Genomic DNA, 23,484 nt, shown 5'->3' with positions numbered 1-23,484 from the left:
GTTTGTGTGAGTTTGTGTCTCTCGGTATATGTGTTTGGAGGCCCCTGTTGTGAAGGCCTCAGGACCCCATGGGTTTCACCATCTGTTGTGTTTTTATGGTCTCTCTTACCGAAGAAAAACTGTGAAGAACTCCATGTTCGAAAGTCATTCATGAATACGAAATCTAAATTGACAAAAAACAGGGCTGTTTTTATAATTTTATTGAAGTAATGAGATCTCTGGTTTAAAAAAAATTATCAAATAATTGAATTATTGTCCATTTGAATGACTTGATGGTGTTAGCCTAATGACGTTTGCCTAAAGCATGGTCATATTTCTAACTAAAGGAAAAGAAATACTCCTGATGGTGAACACCAATGATCCAGATGATGGGAGTGTCCTAAGGGAAGAGAGAAGAACAGATTCTGCCTCTCCGTTCTTGCTCACCCACCCCAAAGTGTGGGATGAAGAGTCACAGGACGAGACCACTACAGTTCATCCTGCTGTTTCAGAGTCTGAGCCAACATTAGCATATGGCAACGTTACAAGTAGGTATATTCTTGCTTTGAACCAATATGTTAGAACATGGTTTCTCTCTTATGATATCATCCCTATAGTTTGTCCTCAGTCCTGGAGGGGTTTGGATGGGAAAACTGTAGTTTTATAAAAATCTGTTTCATGTTCAGATGAACTTCTGCTGTGTCTTATGAACATTAGTCCTGTTCTGGCATCTTCATGCATGAGTTCAGTCATCCATAAACACCATTCAGTTTTTCTTTCCTTGATGGAAAACAGGAAATCATACGCAAAAGTCATACGCAAAGGTTCTGCATGGTCTACTTCTCTGTGTTATTATTAGCAACTGAGTCACACTTCCAAAAAAAAAATCAGTTTTTTTTTTTTTTTAGAGTACCAACCATATGAACATCAACATTCAAAATAAGTACCAAGACATAGTACAGGTTATCTGGTTGGCTACATTATTATGATGTCCACTTCAGATGGATGAAACAATCATATCCTAGCAACACTGGTTCTTATCATCAATTAAGTGAGTCATAGAATAAATAAAGGAAAAAGAATGAAGAATGTTCAAAATCACTGATGACTGATAATGTTTCTATTATTACAAAAACAATTGATCTTTATTATACAACAGTTAGTTCTGGACTTTATTTTTTATGTCTGTGTTTGCATGGTTCAGACAGAGGATTTTTACTGGGTCTGTGTGTTGCTTGGAGATCTGCAAAGGTTAATCAGGCATCTTCTAATTTAATAAAATCATGTCAAATAAAAATCAATATTTCATGTCCGTTTATTTAATTTATTCAGTGAATAGTCATGTAATATCATAAAAATATACCATCATTATTAAATGATGAAATAAACCCCATCCAGATGACTTCTAAATGTTATCCTGTTTATGTTTGTGCAATGACCAAAATAAAATAAAAATTTGCTGAAAATTTACCCATCCTCAGGCCATCTAATATGTAGATGACTTGTTTCTTCTTCAGAAAAATTTGGAAAAATTTAGCATTACATGACTTGATCATCTGCAGTGAATGGGTACCGTCAGAATGAGAGTCCAAACAGCTGATAAAAACTTCACAATAATTCACAAGTAATCCACATTACTACGGTCCATCGATTAATGTCTTGTGAAGCGAAAAGCTGCATGCATAGCTTCAAACTATTGTTTCTGGCTAAAATAAGAGCTCTCTATCCATAATATTGCTTTCTCCAGTGAAAAAAATAACTTATCTGAAACAGGAAACCAAGCACCATTTACCAAGTCCAAAACAGTTGAAAACAAATATGTGACCCCGGACCACAAAACCATTCATAAGGGTCAATTTTTCAAAATTGAGATGTATACATCACCTGAAAGCTGAATAAATGAGCTTTCCATTGATTTATGGTTAGTTAAGATAGGGCAATATTTAGCCGAGATACAACTATTTGAATATCTGAAATATGAGGGTGCAAAAAATAAAAAAAAATCTAAATATTTAGAAAATTGCCTTTAAAACTGTCCAAACAAAGTCATTAGCAATACATAGTACTAATCAAAAATTAAGTTTTAATATAATTAAACCATACGGTAGGAAATTTAGTAAATATCTTCATGGAACATGATCTTTACTTAATATACTAATGATTTTTGGCATAAAATAATAATTTTTATAATTTTGATCCATACAATGTATTTTTGGCTATTGCTACAAATATACCCGTGCTAGTTATGACTGGTTTTGTGGTCCAGGGTCACATATGTCGGTAGATTTTGAAGTGAGAAGCCAACATAGAATAAACTTTTTCTCTAGAGCAGTGCTTCCCAAACCTGTCCTGGAGGACCCCCTGGCCTGCACATTTTGTATGTCTCCCTAATCAGACACACCCAGTTTAGTTCTTGCAGTCTCTACTGACGAGCTGATGAGTGGAGTCAGGTGTGTTAGATAAGGGAGACATAAAAAAGGTGCAGGACAGGGGGACCTCCAGGACAGGTTTTGGAAGTGCTCCAGAGGAAGTGTTATAATGGATTATGGGCTCATATTTTAACCAGAAGCAATGGTTCCAAGTTAAAACTTAATGGTGGATTTGTTAACTACAAACACATATCTTTTCATGATACAAGACATTAATTGATGGGCTGGAGTTGTGTGGATTACAGTGATGTTTTTATCAGCTGTTTGGACTCTTATTCTGATGGCACCCATTCACTGCAGAGGATCCATTGGTGAGCAAGTGATGTAATGCTAAATTTGGCAAAATCTGAACTAATTCATCTACATGTTGGATGGCTTGAGGATGAGTAAATTTTTAGCAAATTTGGGCAAACTATTCCTTTAAATGAAACATCTGGATATAATATAAGCTTTTCTGTCGCACTCAGGAGCCAGTATCGAGAGAGATGGAGAGCAGAGAGAAAAGAGACGTGCACTCAAACTCCACTCAGGTATGTGTGGAGTAAACGAGGAGAACATCGTCCTCTGCTGACTGCTGCTCCAAGTGCTTTTAACGCGTTAATACAGCTACACAAACTAATCACATATGCAATACAGTCAGATTTTCTGCACAAATTAAACCTGGTCCTTGAATAAAAGTGGTTAGCAATGGGAATTTTGGTTTGATGTCCGGGAAAGTAGTCCAGAAAGTACACAGTAATGATCCTGGCACCAAAAGCGCAACGCTTTATGGCCAAGATTATTTTATGCACTTCTTTTTTTTTTTTTCACAGTCTATTTCTGTCACATCCACAGAATAATATGAGACACAAAGAACGGAAACAGACAGATAAGAGCAGAATTAATCCACTGATAAAATATAACATTCAAATCATCACTCCACAAGTGTGTAAGCTTGCATGTATACAAGTGCATATGTGTGCGAGAAAGAGAAAAAGAGATAAGGCAGAGACAGAACATTTGACTGACAGTGAAATTGAAGATAAATGTTGATTAAAAAGTGGAACCATTGTTAAATTATATTATTCATTCATCATTTTAGCGATTTAATTAATTTTTGAAACATTAATTTCATTAGAACATCAGTTTGAATGCATTTATACGCCATTGAAACTGATTATTTAAAGCTGCCTCCATTAAATGCAGATCTAGCTGCTGATCTGTGCCTTGAACCCATGTCTGAGGGCCACTGCACTGAATACGTCCTGCTCTGGTACTACTACGTCATCTCAGGAGAATGCCGTCCCTTTTTGTATGGTGGCTGTGGAGGAAATAAGAACCGCTTCAGCTCCAAACAGGACTGTGAGAGTCAATGTATTCTGAGGAGGAGAGGTAAAGAGCCAATCAGAATTGAGACTTCAGGTTCCAATATAAATAATCAGAGGTGATTGTTCAAACGATGGTAAAGACATTTTTAATCAAAATTAATTAAATTCTCTTATATATTTACAGATTTTGGATCCTGAGGAGGAGACATGTGCTATTTTAACAGTTAAACTAAATCTCACAAAAATCTTGCAAAAAACTACTATTTTTGTACATTGCCATCCTATATGTATATTAGTTTATAACAGCTTTATATGGCAGAAAAAAATATACTACATAATGTTTGCATTTTACTTCTACAGCACCACACATTGTTGCCCTGTTGTAGTTATTTCTTACAAATATGCCATGTTTTTATTTAAAAAAAATAGTTTGATGCTTATAAACCAAGGTCATGATTCTAATGCACTATTAATATAACTGAATATGTGTTTATAACCTGTCCACCATAATTTTTTAGCATTTTGCACTAATGGTTCTGTTTGTAAAATGTGCTTAATCTGACTGTTGTGAGACAATTAAAACAATGAAATGAATATATTTTTGAATGAGCTATATAGATCCCTGTGGGTTGGTGGGTGTGTGCGTGAGAACATTTTCACATCGTGACCTCTGATTTTTGGACCTTGTTCTCTGAGCTTGGCCCTGTGGTGTGTATAAATGCTGCCATATTGGCTTTTCTTCAGATATGTTTGTCGAGTCGTGTCTGGGACGGTGTCTCCCGGGGGCAGGCGGAGAAGGTGTGTGTGTGTATTTGAAGCAAACAGACAGAATAGCTGCATTTGTGGGTGGCTTATTTGTGCACATTTGTGAATGTATGCGTTTCCTTCCTCATTATTTTTACCCCTCCATATCTTCCAGTCTTAACAGCGTTGACATTCACTCTGCTCTGTCTTATATAATCCCCCAACCAAGCTGCTCCCTGTTGCATCCCGAGGTTTCTCGCTCTTTACATATGTCCCAGCAGCAGGGGGCCCGTGTAGCAGGACGTAGTCCAATTTCGAGACCGTGGTACAAGTCAGAAGACAGGACGCCCTTTACAGTGTGTCTAAGGGGATCCCTAAGTGAACTTCATTGTGTACACTACAGAGAACAGATGCTCTTTACACCTGCTTTAAAATGTAGCCTGTAGTTTTAAAGGTTTAATGAGCTTCCTTTAATGTCATGTGGAATTAATATATTATCGTCCAGCCCAATGCACAACGTTTACAATGTATAAAGGTGATAGTTAATGAAGTCTCCAAACTTCTGAGCCCTTAATAACAAAGCAATCAATCATTAAAGGGAACTGGAAAGAAAACTCATTAAACTTATAAGCATGAACCGCAGAGCAATTAACTCACAGGGAGGTCTAAAAAGGGACACAAACATTTGATATGGCCATTGACCCTGAAAACTGAGAAAACAATAAAACAGACCCTTATAAATCTTATAAATGGCTTAATACAGATGCAAAGTAGATAAAGTGCAGCGCTGTCCATGGTACTGAATGCATTTGGCTGAATCTGTAAATTCTCAATTTGCCTGCCAAATTATAAACCATATTTTAACAAATGTATTTATTTTAATTTAACAATTTTATTGGACATTTTGGCTTCACTTTTTACAGTGGAAGAAAGACTATTTACATTCTATGAATCCAACACAATCTCACAGCAAGCTGATATTTGGCACTATGCCAAACCGCTGCTAATTTGTAAGAATATATAAGATCTCATTCATTAATTGTCCTGTGATCTGCTTTGCTTATGCCACACTGACTGTTAGGTTTAGAGTTAGATCTTAACGAAAAATTATACAAATTATACAAATTTACCAAACTTGTCACCTCACAATATAGTTAAGTTTCCTCATGAGATTGAGTTGGTTAATCTACAGCTAATAGGCTACAGTAATAAGATGAAATGTGCAACTCAAATAAATAATGTATATATTTATTTGTTTGTTTGTTTATTATTGCATGTAGCTGTTCAATAAAGGACATGATCAGATGATCAAACTTTTTTTCATATAATAACAGGCTGGCTTCAAATATTAAGCTCAGAGTAGACTATATGGAGACGGTAAACGCGCCTTGGGTGCACGAGCGCATCAATCACCCCCTCAGTTTACTGGGTGGATCCCAATAAATGACGTTATTGCTGGCGTACGACTGCAGCGTAATTGGGCTTATACTAAATGAATGCACATCCAATAGGCAAACAGTCCAAGCGGATATTATGAGCAGCCAGGGAGATATCAAACCCACTAAATCACTCTTATGATTCAATGCGACAATAAGTTGACACTGAGTTGTTGACTTGCTTGCCTTTTTAATAACACTTTGGGTTCACGATCCAAAAGTTCTGGTTGACCTAACAGTGCTTCACTTCAGAAGACTCTCCTAATTCAAACAGTGCAGGTAAGGTGCTTTTGCATTAGATTCAAGGGAATAGTTTACTGAAAAATAACAATTGTGGCAATTTACCCAAAGGTTGTTCCAAATATCTGACTTTCTTTATGGAAAACAAGAATAGCCTATTAGAGGCTGATAGCTTCTGTCACCATTGCATTTTGTAGGCTATACAAAGTGAATTGCGACAGGCTAACACCACATTTTGTGTTGCACAAAAGAAAACAAAAACTTAGTAGAGATTTGGAACAACATGAGAGTTAGTACAAAATGACAATTTACTTCGCATTATAGGTGCATAGGACAGTTTTTATACAAACTTTCTGACAAAAATTATGAATAAAGTTATCATTACGCAGAAAATGTTCATCTCGTAAAGTACTTGCCTCGTATGTATTCTCATGCGCCTACGTTCAACAGGGCAAAACGATGTGGCTCGCGCGGACCCTCCTCGCTCTGGCACTTCTTTGCGCACCGGTTTCCAGCCTCTGCTTACGAACGTACAACCCCTTGTCCAACTTTCTTTGCAACAATGAAGTGTTCTCCGAGACGAATGATAACGGGCGACCAGCTAATTCCCTGCTGGACAGTCTAAACCTCCTGTACAAATCAGCGCACTCGCTTTCCTCCGAGGAGCCGCGCGAAAGAAGGACAATACCCGCGTCCAAATACAGATACTTGAGCCAGACGCAGCTCAGGAGTAAACTGTACCGTAACAGTGCGAAGAGCGACCGACGCAGCCAGGTCACTCTTTCCCTCGATGTCCCCACCAACATTATGAACATCCTCTTCAACATTGCCAAAGCCAAGAACCTGCGCGCAAAGGCGGACGACAACGCGCGCTTGCTGGCGCAGATTGGAAAGAGAAAATGAACTCCAATTTATGTCACTAATTTGAATTTAACCATTTTTTTTGTTACCAACTGAGGCATGTTATCTCTAATTTAATAATGTAATAAAAGTTGTTTTCAGTTGCTGCATAAATTAGCAATACTGGAACGTGAAAATGAATTTGAACAGGTTACACTGAACGCATACTGGTTTGGGCTTGTCACGTTTGTCAGATTTAATGCTGTTTTACAGGAAATTATTTAAAATTTACTTATTACCTATACTCATATGGCAATTGGAAAAAAAAAATTCTAAAGGCAAGCTTCAAAGAGACATAATGATTGGAATGTATGTCTCCGAGGGATACGACATATTTTCCAATGCTCCTTCATCTCTCCCTTTTCATTAACACAATTTGTCTGTACATCTCAGATGAAAGTTGACCTGATTAGTATTAAAAAATGACTGCTCTAAGATACACGAGTTGATGGTTACAGATCTGTAAAGTTCTTAAAACTCTGGGTTGATAAAACCGACAGTTGAATATTTTTGTACTGAAAATAATTATTTTATCGTTTAATAAATAAATAAATGCAAATGTAACAAAGCGTCCATTTGAAGGGAATTATTTCGAGGGAGAATTTCGTTGTATTAAGAGACATAGGAATCAGATAAACCTTTCACTTTTCACAACTACATTCTAGACAGACTAGTCAATGCAATAATTACAGAGAAGTCCATTGTTTATGCTGCTAGAAAATAGTTATGAATAATAAATATTTGATCACTTTTTTCAGATTGAGTCTAAGTTTAGGTGAAGACTGAACAAAATTTGTAGGAGGGTTATACCAAATCTAGGCTATGGCATCGAGACCCATTCAACGTTTGATCTCTCAGAACAAATATTAAAAATAAATAATAGGCCTATATATAGATCATTCTAATTGTGAAATACATTAAAAATGCATATTATAATTCGCAAAGACGTAGAATTTAAATGTATATTGTAATTATACACACACACACACACACACACACACATATATATATATATATATATATATACATATATACACACACACAATTTTATTTATTTTTTCGTATGGAACGTAGGAACAAAAATCAACATTATCGTTATTCCGACTTTTATAAGCACAGACTTTTATTTTGAAGTATGATCCAGTATGGATATGGTGGGCGCCATGTTCACCTCCGCCAGCTCACAAGATACGTCACACTAGTTGACGTGGAGGAAAGGAGCGTGAATGTCTGTCTGATCATCTCCTTTACTTTTCTCAAACATTCCGCAAAATGATCAAGAAATTTGACAAGAAGGACGAGGAGTCTGGTAAGATCCATATTAAATACATGTTGACCATTATAGAATCAGTATTGTATAAATAACAGCTTATTTCAGTGTCCGAAATGGTGTCGGCTGTTTTGCTAAGGAAGAGCAGGCCACAGCACATCATCTGTAACTGAAGATATAACTTATTTAACACTTAAAATGAATGTGCATGTTGCAGTTTTATTCTTTATTCTGTCTAAGAGTGGCGGTTTAACCAGTAGTAGCTGTGTGATTTTGCAGGATCCTGCAGTATGTGTTTATTTTATCTTTACTTAGGAAGCTAATGTGCTAGCAGTTCCCTTTATTGATGTACAATACAAATGTCAACAATGAAGATCCTATATTTGCTTCGTGGATTTTCTCGATAAGCTTTGTGTTTTAGACGTTTAAAGGCAATTTCTGATTTAGGTTGATTAAATTTGGATAAATGACTGCAAAGGGGCTAATAGATGCTGTTCTCTCCTGTCATATAAACTTCACCTATAATCCTGTTAATCTATAATCTTCCGATTGTTCAGATTGAGAAGATATAACTCTTTGGTTTTAATTTACTTTGCATATAGGATTTACATATCATATGTGTGACTAATATTGCTGTTTTGAAGTGAACTCAGACGAAGAGTCACATTAAAAACTTATTCTATGTGCTCTTTTCTAGAAGAAATGGCATTTTATGATTTTATGTATTGTTTTTTTTAATGAAGACACATAGGTTTAGATGATTGACAGCTTTATTTTGATGTGTGTAGGAAGTGGCTCAAACCCCTTTCAGCATCTGGAGAAGAGTGCTGTTCTACAGGAGGTGAGTTTGATTCATCTGAATCTTAAAATTAGGTAAACGTCTGTTTAGTACTGTATATTACATTAAATATTTGTTTCAAAGGCTCGGATTTTCAACGAGACACCCATCAATCCGAGAAGATGTCTGCATATCCTCACAAAGATCATCTACCTGCTCAACCAGGTGCATTATTATATGTTACATAGCCAGTCGTTTTCTACAACAGTTTATTTATTTTTTTTGCTCTCTATGTACTGATCCATCATTAACCTCCTTTGTTATTCAGGGTGAACACTTTGGAACCACAGAGGCCACTGAAGCTTTCTTTGCCATGACGAGACTGTTCCAGTCTAATGATGTAAGAAACTCTACAGCCCTATTAACAGTTATTTTTTATTTATTTTTATTGTTTTATGACAAAACCTATATCTAGAGATGGTATGGACGCATGTTGCATAATGTGTAATATAATATAATTAATGACAGCAACAAGATTATACACAATAATTTTCACACAAAATTTGCCATGGCATACAGTTATTAAACAATATAAATCTGGCTGATATATCTGTCTTTATTACTTCCAGCGTTATTGTTAAAAATAATAATAACCCAGAGTTTCTATTAAAGAAATATTTATTTGGAATGAAGCTGAAATGAAATATTCAATTTTACATATTTAAAAATATTATATATATTATAACAAAAATGAAAACTGTTGCCTTGGCAACAAACTGAAAAAACTTTAAGTTGAAGCACTGTAATTACTAACTGGAGGGGGGAAAAAACTGAAATAATAAATGAACCATAGTTACTAAAATAAATAAAAAAACTTACTAGTATATAAAATTACTAAAAATTTAAATAAAATGGATGAAATAAACAAGGAAATGTACAAATCAATGCTAATTCAAAATATTAATTGAAACTATAATGGTAAGTAGTAACAAATAATATGAGAATAACACTTATCGCTATACTTTCTATTTTAATTATTCAATTGACAGTAATTTAATGCAAATAATGTGTTTCCCGCTATTAGCTGAAGTTTTGAATTTAAATTCGGAATAAAATGTATTTATATGTAGTAATTTCTCATTTTTGCCTGTTATTTTAGCAAACCCTGAGACGAATGTGCTACCTGACTATAAAGGAGATGGCCAACATCTCAGAGGATGTGATCATTGTGACAAGCAGGTGGGCAGTTCATGTTGCCATAGCAGCGTATTTCTTATTTGCTGAGATATTTACAATATATAAAATGTAAAAACATGTTGTTTGATGAGAAATGGAAATCTTTGCACACGCTGCCAATATTACCTTATGAAGAACGCTGATTAATGTTTTGTTTGTGTCTCAGCTTGACAAAGGACATGACTGGTAAAGAGGATGTTTACAGAGGACCGGCAATCAGAGCTCTCTGCAGGATCACTGATGTGAGTCTCAACTGTTTGCAAACTCCTTTATCTCTGTGTATAGGAGACTTAATTTGCTATCAGTGAGAAACTAACTATATACAAACTGATATAAATGATGCTTCCAACTGTGCTTCTTCCATCTCATCCATCAGACCACCATGCTGCAGGCAATTGAACGATACATGAAACAGGCCATCGTGGACAAAGTGCCCAGCGTCTCCAGCTCTGCTCTGGTCTCCTCTCTGGTAAGATCACAACCTAGTGTTATTTTTGTAATATATATACATCTCCACCCCCATCTGTTATTATTAATACAAACTAGTCAGTTTACCACTTAACTGTTTATTACACTTATTCCCACCCTTAACGTTATGGTTCTGGATAATGTAGCTGTGTATGTGTATTTGTTCTTCAGCACATGGTGAAGATGAGCTTTGATGTGGTAAAACGCTGGGTCAACGAAGCTCAGGAGGCGGCTTCAAGTGATAACATCATGGTGCAGGTTAGTGAGATGTTTGCATCTATTGTCTTATGAGTGGACCTTATGCACGGTTACTTCCTGGTTGTAGATAAGCCAGCTCAGTCATTTCCGGTCAAGTTTACTGTGCCGTAAGAGGAGCGCCCTTTGCTCTGTTTCTCTACATAATCCATTCACAATTAGGAGAAACGTTTTGTTTGTCTAAGATGACCAAACGTCCACGTATTCCGTTTCAGGAATGACAAAATGCGAATGTTAAATTTACGCGAGAGAATCCGTTAAATCATGGCGCGAGTCATTGCTATGATTGACAGTGCCAACGGAATGAAGCCGATGTCAAAATAAAGCTGTGCATTAAGTGATTCAGACTAAATTCAGACTAACAAAACTACAGGTCTGTGTTGGATTAAACTTAATGTAGCCTAGTTATTAAATTAAATCTAAACATTTCAAAATATTGAATGCATTATTTATTTGTTATACCAACTTATTTAATTTGTATTTGACTATATTTAAATAATTTGGCATTATAGGCTGTGACTTTGTGACTTCCTGCACTTGCTATACTTTATACTTCATTGCGACAAAGTTCTAAATTAGTTAAAATATTTATTTTATAATAAATCAAAAGACGTGAAAAACTAAGTTGAAATGGCAGCTGCAGCCAATGATTGATCCTATACTGCCATCTCCTGGTTATAATGGTAATTTTCATATTCATCTTAAAAAGTATATTTTTCGCCGAGACACGTTTTTACCATATTTCTTCATGTCGTCTTCATGAATGAAAAATGAACCTTTAATATCGCACAGAGTTAAGAAATAATAAATGCTTTAAAATTTTATAAGATTTTAAAAATGTGTTCATGGCTATGAAGGTATATCGAGAATAGCATTACATTGTCCTTTAAGAGATTAGCCTAACTGCCTAAACAGTTACGATAGTGTTTATTTGTCAGCATTTAAATGTACAGTTATACTCATGTGGGTACTGTCCTGGGATTACCAGACTCTGCATATAAAAGTTCTTTAATAACATGAAACTGTATGTTAATTCCGAAATCATTATTTACGGTGTTGCAATTATTTTGTTTCTCAGTTTATGATAAGAATGAGGCAGGAGATGTTTCTGTGAGAGTCTCTACCTATATATAGCACATATAAAATGAGCTTCACCGGAAGATAAGGAGCTGGCTTATCTTTATCCGGAAGTTCTAAATAGCGCTCCGTGCATATGGTCCGTTGATGGTCTGTCTGTCTCTAATAAAATGTGATCTCTCTCCACAGTACCATGCTCTGGGTCTTCTGTACCACCTGAGGAAGAATGACCGTCTGGCTGTGACCAAGATGCTTAACAAATTCACCAAATCTGGCCTCAAATCTCCATTTGCTTACTGCATGATGATTCGCATTGCCAGTAAACTGCTGGAGGAGACAGAGGGAGGGTATGTGTGTTGGCTTTTTCAGGCTCATTAACATTATGCAGTTGCTTATAATGTAAACTTACCTAGTCGGTCTACATGTGGTGCAACAGGCATGATAGCCCGCTGTTTGACTTCATTGAGAGCTGCTTGAGGAATAAACATGAGATGGTGGTTTATGAAGCAGCCTCCGCCATCGTCCACATGCCCAATTGTACTGCCCGTGAGCTGGCTCCTGCTGTGTCTGGTTAGTGTTTCTTCTTTGCTTTCTTATCAGCACACACAATGGAGTACACTAGATGTTCAAATGAATTTTGCCTGCCTTTCTCTTTCCATAGTTCTCCAGCTGTTTTGCAGCTCTCCCAAAGCAGCCCTGCGTTATGCAGCTGTACGGACCCTTAATAAGGTTGGTTTGAATAGGATTGAATTTTTAATTAGTTGCAGTATCACCAGCTACCACATGGAGACACCAAAGAAAACATTTTTAGGTTTAAAGTCATGCTTTTATCAAAAACTACACTCTAAAAGGGGTGAAACATTACAATTCTGAAAAGGTGATCACAAAAAAATAAAAAAATTCCTTGTTCACACAGGTGGCAATGAAGCACCCGTCAGCGGTGACCGCATGCAACCTGGACCTGGAGAACCTGATCACTGACTCCAACCGTAGCATCGCCACCCTGGCCATCACCACCCTGCTGAAGACCGGAAGCGAGAGCAGCGTGGACCGTCTCATGAAGCAGATCTCATCCTTCGTCTCCGAGATCTCAGATGAGTTCAAGGTGACTTCATGACCCAGACAGTGAATTTCAACAAAATTCGACAACAAACACATGCTTCAGATGCATATTCAATCATGTTTCAGGAGTTCTATTAGTTTTGCCTGTGATAATTTTCCTGTAAACTGTGTTTTCATAACCAAATGGTGTGTTTGTTTTCCAGGTGGTTGTGGTCCAGGCCATCAGTGCCCTGTGCCAGAAGTATCCCAGAAAGCACAGCGTGATGATGAACTTCCTTTCAAACATGTTGAGAGATGATGTAAGTTCATTCAAGGACATTCTCTGTTATTACACTAGTCTCGTAATCTCTTTTCTTGTGCCAAACCACACAACCGGATTTATACTTGATACCCTTAACAACTGGTTTACTTCTTTAAATTTTATCGACAAAAATAGCTGAAAAAGCATTTACTTTTTCTATTAGACGTTTAATTTTTTCCCCTTTGTAGGGTGGCTTTGAGTACAAGAGAGCCATTGTGGATTGTATCATCAGTATCATAGAGGAAAACCCAGAGAGTAAGGAAACAGGCTTGGCACATCTGTGTGAGTTTATCGAGGATTGCGAGCACACCGTACTGGCCACTAAAATCCTCCATCTGCTGGGTAAAGAGGGCCCACGTACCCCCACTCCCTCCAAATACATCCGTTTCATCTTCAACCGTGTGGTGCTGGAGAGCGAGGCGGTACGGGCAGGTGAGTAATCTTGCGTGACCTTTGACCGATGTGTTAACCTCCTTGCAATGAGCTTAAATTTCAATTTCTATATCATTTTAAAATTCCTTGTTTTTATTATTTTTATTCCCATGTTTTTATTGATTTTTAATGTCTATTTCAATTTCTTTTATGTAAAGCACTTTGAATTACCACTGTGTATGAAACGTGCTATATAAATAAACTTGCCTTGCCTGCTCGTGCCATCTTAAGATTTCAGGAAGCTTGTGTTTGCAATACAGTAGTACGGATTTTTTGTTTGAGCGCCACACACGTGTCCAAATAATTCACTGCAATCCGACTGCAAGTAGTAGTAAATTTAAGCAGGGATGATAATCTGTAATTAATCTGATTCCAGAGACTAAGCTGAACAGCTTTAGGACATTTAAGCATTCTTCTGCTCTGACTCTCTTCTCACGTTTTTCTTCAAAGCTGCTGTAAGTGCGCTGGCCAAGTTTGGAGCTCAAAATGATGACCTGCTGCCAAGCGTCTTGGTCCTGATGCAGAGGTAGGCCTTCATCAGCAGAAAGTGTGTGTGTGTGTGTGGGGGGTGGGTAATTTGATTATTAGAGTAAGGAAATGAACAAAGAAATGTGTTTGGAATTTAATGTGAATGTTAAAATAAAAAAAATAAAAAAAGAGAGAAAATCCTTTTTATCTGATTGGATTAAAAAACGATGCAAAACTGAAAGTAGTATTATTTTTGTGCTAAATTTAATTTATTAAAATGATGCAAAATAAAAATGATAAATAGAAACTCTTCAACTATTTGATTAATGATGCAAAACTGAAAATAGTCTCTCTCGCTCTCTCTCTCTCTATATATATATATATATGTATGTAATACTAAAAAGAGATTTAAAAAATATATATATATATTTAAATGATTTATTTGATTGGATTAAAAACAATTATGCAAAGCACTGAGCAGAGAGTATAAAAAAACAATATTTTTTTTCCCAAAAAGTGAAAATTCTTGTTTATTTGATTAGATTAAATTGGTTTCAAATATGGAAAATAAAATAGTATATATTTGTTCTTTTTTTTTTAAGTGAACTTTTTTTCCAGTATTATTTTTTTTAAACCACTTTTCTATATAAATATCTAATATCTTCCAGAATGTATGCATATTGTCATAATGTTGCTTATTGCCCATTTCTAGAGGGAAGTGGTTTAAGGTGATAATTTACTGTGTGTCTCTGACAGGTGTATGATGGACAGTGATGATGAGGTGAGAGACAGAGCCACATTCTACACGAACGTCCTTCAGCAGAAGCAGAAAGCCTTGAATGCCGCTTACATCTTCAATGGTGAGGGTTTGTGTTTAAGTGTTGGTTGCAGTTGTTCTGAATAGTTAAGCTTCTTATTGTGTATCTGATATTGTATTTAATCTGATTTATCTGATGAATGGTTTGTTCGCAGGTCTGTCTGTATCTGTTCCCGGACTGGAGAAATCCCTCCACCAGTACACACTGGAGCCCTCTGAGAAACCGTTCGACATGAAGACCGTTCCCTTGGCCACCGCACCCATCACCGAACAGAAAACAGGTGTGAACTTGAGCTTCAGCAGGCCAATAACTTCATTACTCATCATAATCCATTGCAGAATATTGTCATAGAAACGTATGTTACATTTGTTTCTGTTTGTTTACATACTACCATGGTTTGGCCTGTAATTTGGATGCAAATCATTTTATGTCTTAACCTGGTTTTGGGGTGAATCGCAGAGCTTAATCGCAACTGCTCAAATTGCACAAGTTCACTTCATTTTTCTCTTTCATGCCAGAAATTGCAACTGTGGCAACAAGCAAACTACCTGAAAAGCTTGCACCTTCCCGCCACGACATTTACCAAGGTTAGAAGATTAGCTAATTAGCAAAATAATGCATGTGGCATCATTAAACCAGTGCCTGAAGCAAACCACATTTCAACTGTTCCCCTTATTTTTCTTCCTCAGAGCAACTTGCAGCCATCCGAGAATTCCAGGGCCTGGGTCCCCTGTTCAAGTCGTCCGAGTCGATTCAGTTAACAGAAGCAGAGACGGAGTATGTGGTGCGCTGTATAAAACACACTTTCGCAAATCACATGATCTTCCAGTTCGACTGCACCAACACACTGAACGACCAGCTGCTGCAGCGGGTTCTTGTCCAGATGGAGCCGTCCGAGGCATACGAGGTGCTACATTACGTTCCTGCACCAAGTCTCCCTTACAGCCAGCCTTTCTCCTGCTACAGTCTGGTCCGGTTACCAGAAGATGACCCCACAGCAGGTCAGACACGATTGATTTGCAGTGTAATGTCAACTTTTCTTGCTTGGGCAGAGTTGAACAAATAGATGTTAAGTTTCCCATAATTATTTTTTTTGTTGTTGTTTGCATTTGTCTTAGTGTCTTGCACGTTCAGCTGTACAATGAAATATCTGGTCCGGGACTGTGATCCCAACACGGGAGAGCCTGATGATGATGGTTATGATGATGAATATGTGGTATGTGAATTTTCCAAATCAGTTCATACTGATGAAAATGGGAAGTTTATTAGTGGCCATTCTTCACTCAATGTCTTGTTTCCCTCCCAGCTGGAAGATTTAGAGGTGACAGTCGCTGACCACATACAGAAGGTGTTAAAACCAAACTTTGGTGCAGCGTGGGAGGAGATCGGAGACGACAATGAGAAAGAAGAGACGTTTGCTTTGGCCACAGTCAGAACTTTAGATGGTAAGTTTGTTTAAAGGAATAATTAACCTCAAAATAAAATTTGCTGAAAAAAATATACTCGCCCTCAGGCCTTCCAAAATGTAGATGAGTTTTTCTTAATTTGAAATTAAGCATTACATCACTTGCTCACCAATGGATCCCCTGCAGTGAATGGGTGCCGTCAGAATGAGAGTTTAAACAGCTGATAACAACATGACTCTAATCCATCAATTACCATCTTTCTAAATTAAAAGCTGCATGTTTGTAAGAAACTCCATCAAAGCATTTTAATTTTAAACCATTGCTTCTGGCCAAAATGTGAGTCTAGAATCCATAATAATAGTTCCTCAGAAAAAAGAAAAGAAAAAAACAGTCCATCCCCCATCACCAGATTTTCATATTTGGGTGAACTGTTCCTTTAAAATCTTTTTCAGTATCCTCATGGCCATCAGTAAGAATAAGAAATAAAGGTGTTCGATTATAACAGGATGAGTTTGTGGATGTTGATCATCTCTTTATCGTGTTTGTCTTCACAGAGGCAGTAAATAACATTATCAGCTTCTTGGGCATGCAGCCTTGCGAGCGCTCAGACAAAGTTCCTGAAAACAAGAACTCACATGTTCTGTTCCTAGCAGGTATGTACTCATTCATCACTCCAGTTTTTCTGTTTTAGGAGAATTTTAGTTCCTGAAACATGTATATTAATTTTCTAACCTGACTGATGAGGTTTATGATCTTGTCTTTCTGAAGGTGTGTTTAGGGGAGGTCATGATGTATTGGTGAGGGCACGTCTGGCTCTGGCTGATGGGGTCACTATGCAGGTGACTGTTAGGAGCACAGACGAGAATGTGGTGGATGTCATCCTGGCTTCTGTCGGCTAAACGAGTAATGTTTGAGTGACCTGGTCACATGCCAATCAATCTGGGTCATTGTGCTTTTATATGTATCTATATAGTAGCTCTGTAACGTTTCTCACAACCATCTGAGTCTGAAACATTCATTCTTTATTTGGTCTGTTCTGTTTGGAGAGACTCCTAAAATATTGTGCCACTTTAATTCATGTGGAAGAGATCTAAACATTGTTTCTTTGGTACTTGAGCTGTTTTGACCTTGTGTCACAGCTCAGGGGAAACAGTCCTTTACTACAACCCTTTTCATTTATCAATAATAAAATAGTACGAAACAATACAAAACTTGCGTTTCAGTGGTTTTTTTCTACACAAAACCTGAGACAATTCATACAAAGATCTTTTTATTTGAATAAAAGCATTCATGCTTACAACACAAATGTATTTACAAGTAATGGCGTTGTATTTGAGCAAACTCTTATTGACTGTTGTAATGACTGCGTATTTGGTGCAATATTTTCAGTTTCATGCATTTAAACACATGACTGACATTTCACATACTCTGCGGTTTGTTAATAAATGGATTTGAATATTTTCTAACAACTTATTTGAGGCAATATTCCACTCGTTACTCATCTCAGAATGAGTTGATAAAGCTGAGGTAGGCATTAAAGAAGCCTGTGGGATCCTCCAGCTGTGGATAATGACTCACATGCTCATCTAGAACTGATAATGTGGATCTCTGCACTAGTTTCCTGTAAATGAGGAAAAGAGACCAGGAAAAGCAGTTAAAAAATATTTCCAGTATTATAGTTCCCAGATTATCTACAGCAATAGCTTGTTCTATCTTTGCTCTTTGTCACATTTTAGCTGTTTCATATTTGTTTACATGATTAGTTCCAACTTGCAATCACCAGTTTTACAATAAAAGAACGAACCCTCTAGGCACAGATAGTGTAGAGCAGTGCTTCATAATCCTGCTCCTAAAGGCACACCAACAGTACACATTTTTAAACTCTTCCTAATCAAACACACCTGATTCAACTCATCAGCTCGTTAGTAGAGACTCAAGACCTTGGGGGTTAGGAGACACTGAGGTAGTGGGTAATTACTGTGCTTTTAACTCAATGGATTCAGTTCATGAGGAACTAGATTAGCAATTTATTGAATTACATCTTTTAAAATAACATACAGAGGACCACAATGGAAATAAGTTTTTAACTTTCTTGTGTTATCCTCGACAGTTCTGATTAATGTATAATGTCATTGTGATGACTTCATGTTATGCATTTATTTTTTACTGTCTAATAAATCAAATAAAAAAAAAATTAAAAAAGTAACAATGATCTTTCATGATATGCACAAGAAATAGTCTAAAACAAATGCTAAAAATCAAATCTACATTACCACAAACTCTATAGCTCAGGATAAATCACTGCCGTTCGTACAAAAAAGACTTGGTTCAAATCTGACTATTTCTTTATTTCTACATAAACAGACTTATTTTTCCATCTTCTTTCTCCAAAAACAGACAATAATCATAAAATCTTAGAGGCTCGAGAGATAAATAATTGTGTTTTGTACCCAGAGACCTTGGTTTATTTCAAATTTTATATAAAACAAAGCACTGCATCCAAAACTAATCCACTATACGCAAGCGGTTTCAGTGGCTCAGGAGATAAAGTGTTGCATTGCTGGTTGTAGACAAAGCTGCAATAGAGGCTTGGGTTCAAATCCCACCGCAGTGTGTTGGGATTGAAATCAACCAACAAAAAGGCTGCACAAGGGAATGTCAATGATATGAGGTTTGAAAGTTAAGCAAATATTTTAAAAAATACTTTTTATCCAATTTTGAGATTTGAGCCCAGGGTTCTCATGTAGGAACAAAGTCTTGTGTCATGATTTCTTGCCACTGGGCCAACACCATCTCACATAAATAATAATAAAAAAATTCTGCAATGATTAAGAAAAATAACATGCACATTTAAAAAATATATATATATAAATAATTATTCTTTATCAGCGATATTAATAACATAGACTGACATATATACTTACTGGTAGAGCTGGATGAACTCAGGATGTGGATTAACTGGATCTAGTGGTCCATAAATCATGTGCACTACAAAGTAAAAAACAAAAAGGTGATAAATTGTGACATTTGCAATGTACAAATGTTAAGGATGTTGTATAGCCCCATTCCACAGCCTAAAGGGATTTACCTACTAATAATCTTCCTAAACACAAAACTTTTTATAAAAAAACCTAAATCCAACCCCCCTGTCCTACAGTGTGAGTGTTAAAATGCTTGTCCTGCTGCACTGCTTGTATAATATAGTGTATATGTTTTACATCACACTACTATGCATTCAACTATGTAAATGTTTACTTAATATATACTATCACCTCAAACTCTTATTGCCTGAAGTGGAGAAGGCCTAAGCAGCTTCCACAGTGATTTTCATTGGATTAAACTACTTAGCCTCAATAGCACTGCCCATGGCGGAGTTTTTAAGTATTCACACACCTCATTCTTGTAGCATGACGGCTACTCCAGCACTTGGTACCACAGAATGAATGGTGTGTGTACTCACATGGTGTTGAAGTGGCGGTTAGAGTCCCGACCCATCTCTCTCTGTGTTTGAGCCTCTGGTTAATGTACTGCAGGATACTGGGCAAAACACGACAACAACAAACGATAGTTGGTGACGGTTATTATTAAAAGCAAAGCATTGCAAGTGCAACACATGGAGATGTTTGGACACCTGTCCATGACCAGATTTCCATCGTTAAAGCGAATTCCTGTCCACATGTCCCAGAACTCGGCTTCTGTTGGCTGGGTGTACGGTCCAAACACATCCTTTATTCTGTAGGATAAATATATAATATTTGCAACTGAAGGATTTAGGTCACAGCTAGCATGATTTAAGTAAATGATTCATAATTATGTGTAAAGTACAACAAATAGTTTGAACTGTGAATTAGAGAGCATAAAATTAAACACCACTCCCATTCCAGACGCTCCACTCACCCTCTAGAGAAAAGCTGGAAGTTGATTAGGCGGGTAAGCACAGGTGAAATGAAACCAGAGTCCTTCAGCACCTATAGATGACCAAAGATTGAAAATATTCACTTCTCATATTTAAAAATGAATGCAAACATGTTTTTTTAAGTGTCACACTCACTTTCTGAACAAATCTTGGATAATGAGTCTCAGGGAATATTCCTTTAAAGTTAAAAAACAAAATTGACAAAGTTATGAATCTCCATTCAGACTCTAAGCATAGATATTCTATTTTTTTGACTGATTAAAACTCTAATGTACCTCCATTTGAGAGGCAGAGGCTGTTTATCGTGATGTGTCCGCTTCTGTTATGGTCACTCCTGTGTGTTTAACTGCATGTGAGAACCACCCAGATCATATTGACAGGAGCATTAAGCTTAAGAGAAACTTTTAAGGATCCTTAGGGCTCACCTGTACAGTAACTCGAGAGCTACAGTGTCTCCATAATCATGTGACAGGATGTTGATCCTCTGCTCTGACAGACCCAAATGAGCAACCAGGGCCTCCACCACACTGGCCTGCTCGAAGATGGAGTAACGGTGTGGTCGCTGGAATGTTAGATAGAAGTAATTATTCAAATTACGGATAATAAAAGACATTATTTTTTATAAAAAACAGTAGTTGTGACATGTCTTTTATCTCACCGGTTTGTCTGAAAAACCAAAGCCAAGGAAGTCGAGGGTGATGACTCTGTTAAAGCGCTGAGTCAGAGAATCCCAGATCTTCAAAACAACAGAATGAGATTCAGTGTGTCCAGTCACTGTCTATAAATTGCTCTGTTTATTGCTGCTTTATTGAAAAATTAATGCAGTTTTACATTAATGACTTACCTTATACCAGTCATAGCTGGAAGTAGGAAAACCATGAAGCAGCAAGAGGACATCAGAGCTTCCCACGACACCAACTGACTCTATTGACAAACGGGAATACAATACATTATGTCGTCATGTATATATGTATATATATATATATATATATATATGCATACATACATTTATGTGTGTGTGTGTGTGTGGAATGGAAATACGAGAGTCAGTTTGTAAACAAAGCTTGTGATATACCTTTATAGAAGATGTTATTGCCTCTGAATGCGAAGAAGTGACCGGAGGAGCGCCAGGTGTTGAGCGCAGGTGAGAGCTGTGGCGGAGGGATATGCAGATACACGGCGAGCAGAGGAATGCACAACAGACCCACATGAAGCCACCACTCCCTGCTGACACGACGGACCGATCCGCACTCGCTTTCATTCTGCTACAGACATGGTAGGTTTTTATTTTATTGTGCTTTACTGTATCGTATTAACATAGTAAATTGGTATTTTATTGCTGGAGTGGGAGGTAGAGACGAGCACTTGTCGCGAATTAAACTGGCAGGACAGCCTTGCTATGGTAGTAAAATCCAAACTGTAAGCAAAATAACAACTGCCACAATGCGTGCTAGTCAAGAGAATGCGTAAAGTTACTTACAGGCGAGTCGTGTGACATTCTCGGTTCCTGCGCTTTATCACAGTCTGTGTCCGTTGTTTTTGCGGATGGGCTGAAATATGTGCTGTTGAGTGACATTAAGAGTCTGTCACTGAGCTGTCATCTGCACAATCCGTACTTGCATGACCTTAAAACCTTCTGTTGAGACTGTTAGCGGGCGTCGTGTTGCCAAGGATCCAAAGGTCTAGGGCTCAAAGTAATGCTCGCTCACGCCCCTAGTGGAGCGGATGGTAAACGACAAAAACGTCCTCTGCACGTGGGAGAGGACACATATTCCAATTTTAGAGTTTTTAATAAGAAGTTGTTATTATTATTTTTAATATAAATTATTCTTATTTTATTTATTTTAGCCCAGCAGGTCAACATGGAGTCTATTAGGTCTACTTGAGATCACGTGCTCAGCTAATGGGGTAATACAATATAATACTCCATGTGTTGTAATAAACACAAATAATACGGAACAAAAGCTCTTCAAAAACTCTTTTAATGGTTTGTTTATGAAATGAGTGAGATAGAATAGATGTTTATGTATTTAAAATTATTTTAAAAACATTATTCACTGATGTTTTGGTCTTGTTGTGTTGGTGTTTGCAGATTCAGTCAGCACTTACAGTAAAGCTTGGCTGTGATTTTGCCAAGTAAGACATGTTTCTGTATCAACATTATTTTGCTGATCCTGCATCAACATTATTTTCCAAAACATAGACCTAAACCTTGGCTAACCCTACCCATAATTTATCACTAAAATCAGAGGGAAATGATAGTTGAATAACAAGGGTGTAGAAGCACCTAACTGGCTGTAAGGCTAAAACTGACATTTAAATGTATCCCTCAATTATGATTGGTTGTTTGGAATGTTGTTCCAGGATCAACATGGATGTTGATTCAGGAACATTTAACATTAATCATCTTTAGTACTGATCTGTTCTGTGGTCCTCAGGCTAGATGCCAGGACAGAGTTAGAGTCTGACAACTTTCAAAAATGTTTTATGGACTTTTTTTGTAATAAAAGTGTTTTTGGGAAGATGTTGCATCAGCTGAACAATTGGCATCTCGTTAAACTGCAGTATAATCCATTGAAAACACTGTACTTGTGTAGGCTACTAATATGTGAAACATTTTCTGGATGTGCTAGAAGCTGGAATGCCAGAATGTAATCATTTAAGATGACTGGGAAAGGATGACCCAGTCCTTTAATCGATCCTTTTTATTCCATCTTTTGGGGTTTGATACTGTTATTTAAAGCTATTAAAGGGTGATAAGATAAAGGGTGAGAGATATAAAGCATCTAAATTTACAGTCAGATTAAGAAAAAAAGACAGCGTGAGTGCTTGTTTGAAGGGGGTTAGAGTCCATGAGGCTGTTTATGTTACTTATGAATGCGAGCCTGTGTTTTCATAAACTTCCCTCTGCAAGTCCAAGCCCGACTGACCACAGCCTATCGCCTATTGAGCACTGGCAGGG

General features: G+C 37.0%; 4 protein-coding genes across 5 annotated transcripts in view; 3 read left to right on the top strand and 1 right to left on the bottom strand.

Annotated features, from left to right (window-relative positions):
• Positions 1 to 3,913, top strand: part of col7a1l (collagen type VII alpha 1-like) — a gene marked incomplete at its 3' end in the record, with an annotated part of 53,626 nt that extends 49,713 nt beyond the window's left edge. The window contains exons 106-108 of the mRNA XM_079399820.1: positions 327 to 527; positions 3,594 to 3,779; positions 3,900 to 3,913. Of these exons, the coding sequence (XP_079255946.1) occupies positions 327 to 527; positions 3,594 to 3,779; positions 3,900 to 3,913 (401 nt within the window). The remainder of the gene's footprint in view (positions 1 to 326; positions 528 to 3,593; positions 3,780 to 3,899) is intronic.
• Positions 3,914 to 6,594: 2,681 nt separating this feature from the next.
• Positions 6,595 to 7,038, top strand: ucn3l (urocortin 3, like; the record flags this gene model as incomplete). Its single annotated transcript, XM_079399819.1, has 1 exon — positions 6,595 to 7,038. One exon carries the CDS (start codon positions 6,595 to 6,597, stop codon positions 7,036 to 7,038), a length of 444 nt encoding a protein of 147 aa, XP_079255945.1.
• A 1,172-nt stretch (positions 7,039 to 8,210) lies between these two features.
• LOC306859064 (coatomer subunit gamma-2) lies at positions 8,211 to 17,869 on the top strand. Its single transcript, XM_079399870.1, has 23 exons — positions 8,211 to 8,344; positions 9,094 to 9,146; positions 9,228 to 9,308; positions 9,412 to 9,483; positions 10,243 to 10,322; positions 10,486 to 10,561; positions 10,696 to 10,788; positions 10,959 to 11,045; positions 12,309 to 12,466; positions 12,556 to 12,689; positions 12,781 to 12,848; positions 13,036 to 13,224; positions 13,385 to 13,480; positions 13,671 to 13,914; positions 14,365 to 14,440; positions 15,139 to 15,242; positions 15,355 to 15,480; positions 15,719 to 15,787; positions 15,890 to 16,201; positions 16,319 to 16,416; positions 16,507 to 16,645; positions 17,161 to 17,259; positions 17,375 to 17,869. Exons 1-23 carry the CDS (start codon positions 8,308 to 8,310, stop codon positions 17,503 to 17,505), a joined length of 2,622 nt encoding a protein of 873 aa, XP_079255996.1. The 5' UTR covers positions 8,211 to 8,307; the 3' UTR covers positions 17,506 to 17,869.
• On the bottom strand, positions 17,862 to 22,213 carry mest (mesoderm specific transcript). 2 transcript variants are annotated; one of them, XM_079399871.1, is made up of 12 exons: positions 22,003 to 22,213; positions 21,598 to 21,787; positions 21,367 to 21,446; positions 21,181 to 21,258; positions 20,948 to 21,084; positions 20,798 to 20,856; positions 20,658 to 20,698; positions 20,504 to 20,574; positions 20,238 to 20,339; positions 20,067 to 20,143; positions 19,531 to 19,594; positions 17,862 to 18,227 (listed from the first exon to the last, which is right to left on the bottom strand). In XM_079399871.1, the coding sequence occupies exons 1-12, from the start codon at positions 22,096 to 22,098 to the stop codon at positions 18,110 to 18,112; spliced, it is 1,113 nt and encodes a 370-aa protein (XP_079255997.1). In that variant the 5' UTR covers positions 22,099 to 22,213; the 3' UTR covers positions 17,862 to 18,109. The 2 variants fall into 2 exon arrangements, with proteins under 2 accessions (XP_079255997.1, XP_079255998.1); XM_079399872.1 differs by having other exon boundaries at positions 21,598 to 21,784; positions 22,003 to 22,211.
• Between the last annotated feature and the right edge of the window lie 1,271 nt (positions 22,214 to 23,484).

Source organism: Barbus barbus (genome assembly GCF_936440315.1).
Source record: "Barbus barbus genome assembly, chromosome: 39".
Lineage (NCBI taxonomy): Eukaryota > Metazoa > Chordata > Actinopteri > Cypriniformes > Cyprinidae > Barbus > Barbus barbus.
This window is presented reverse-complemented; position numbering and strand designations above follow the sequence as displayed.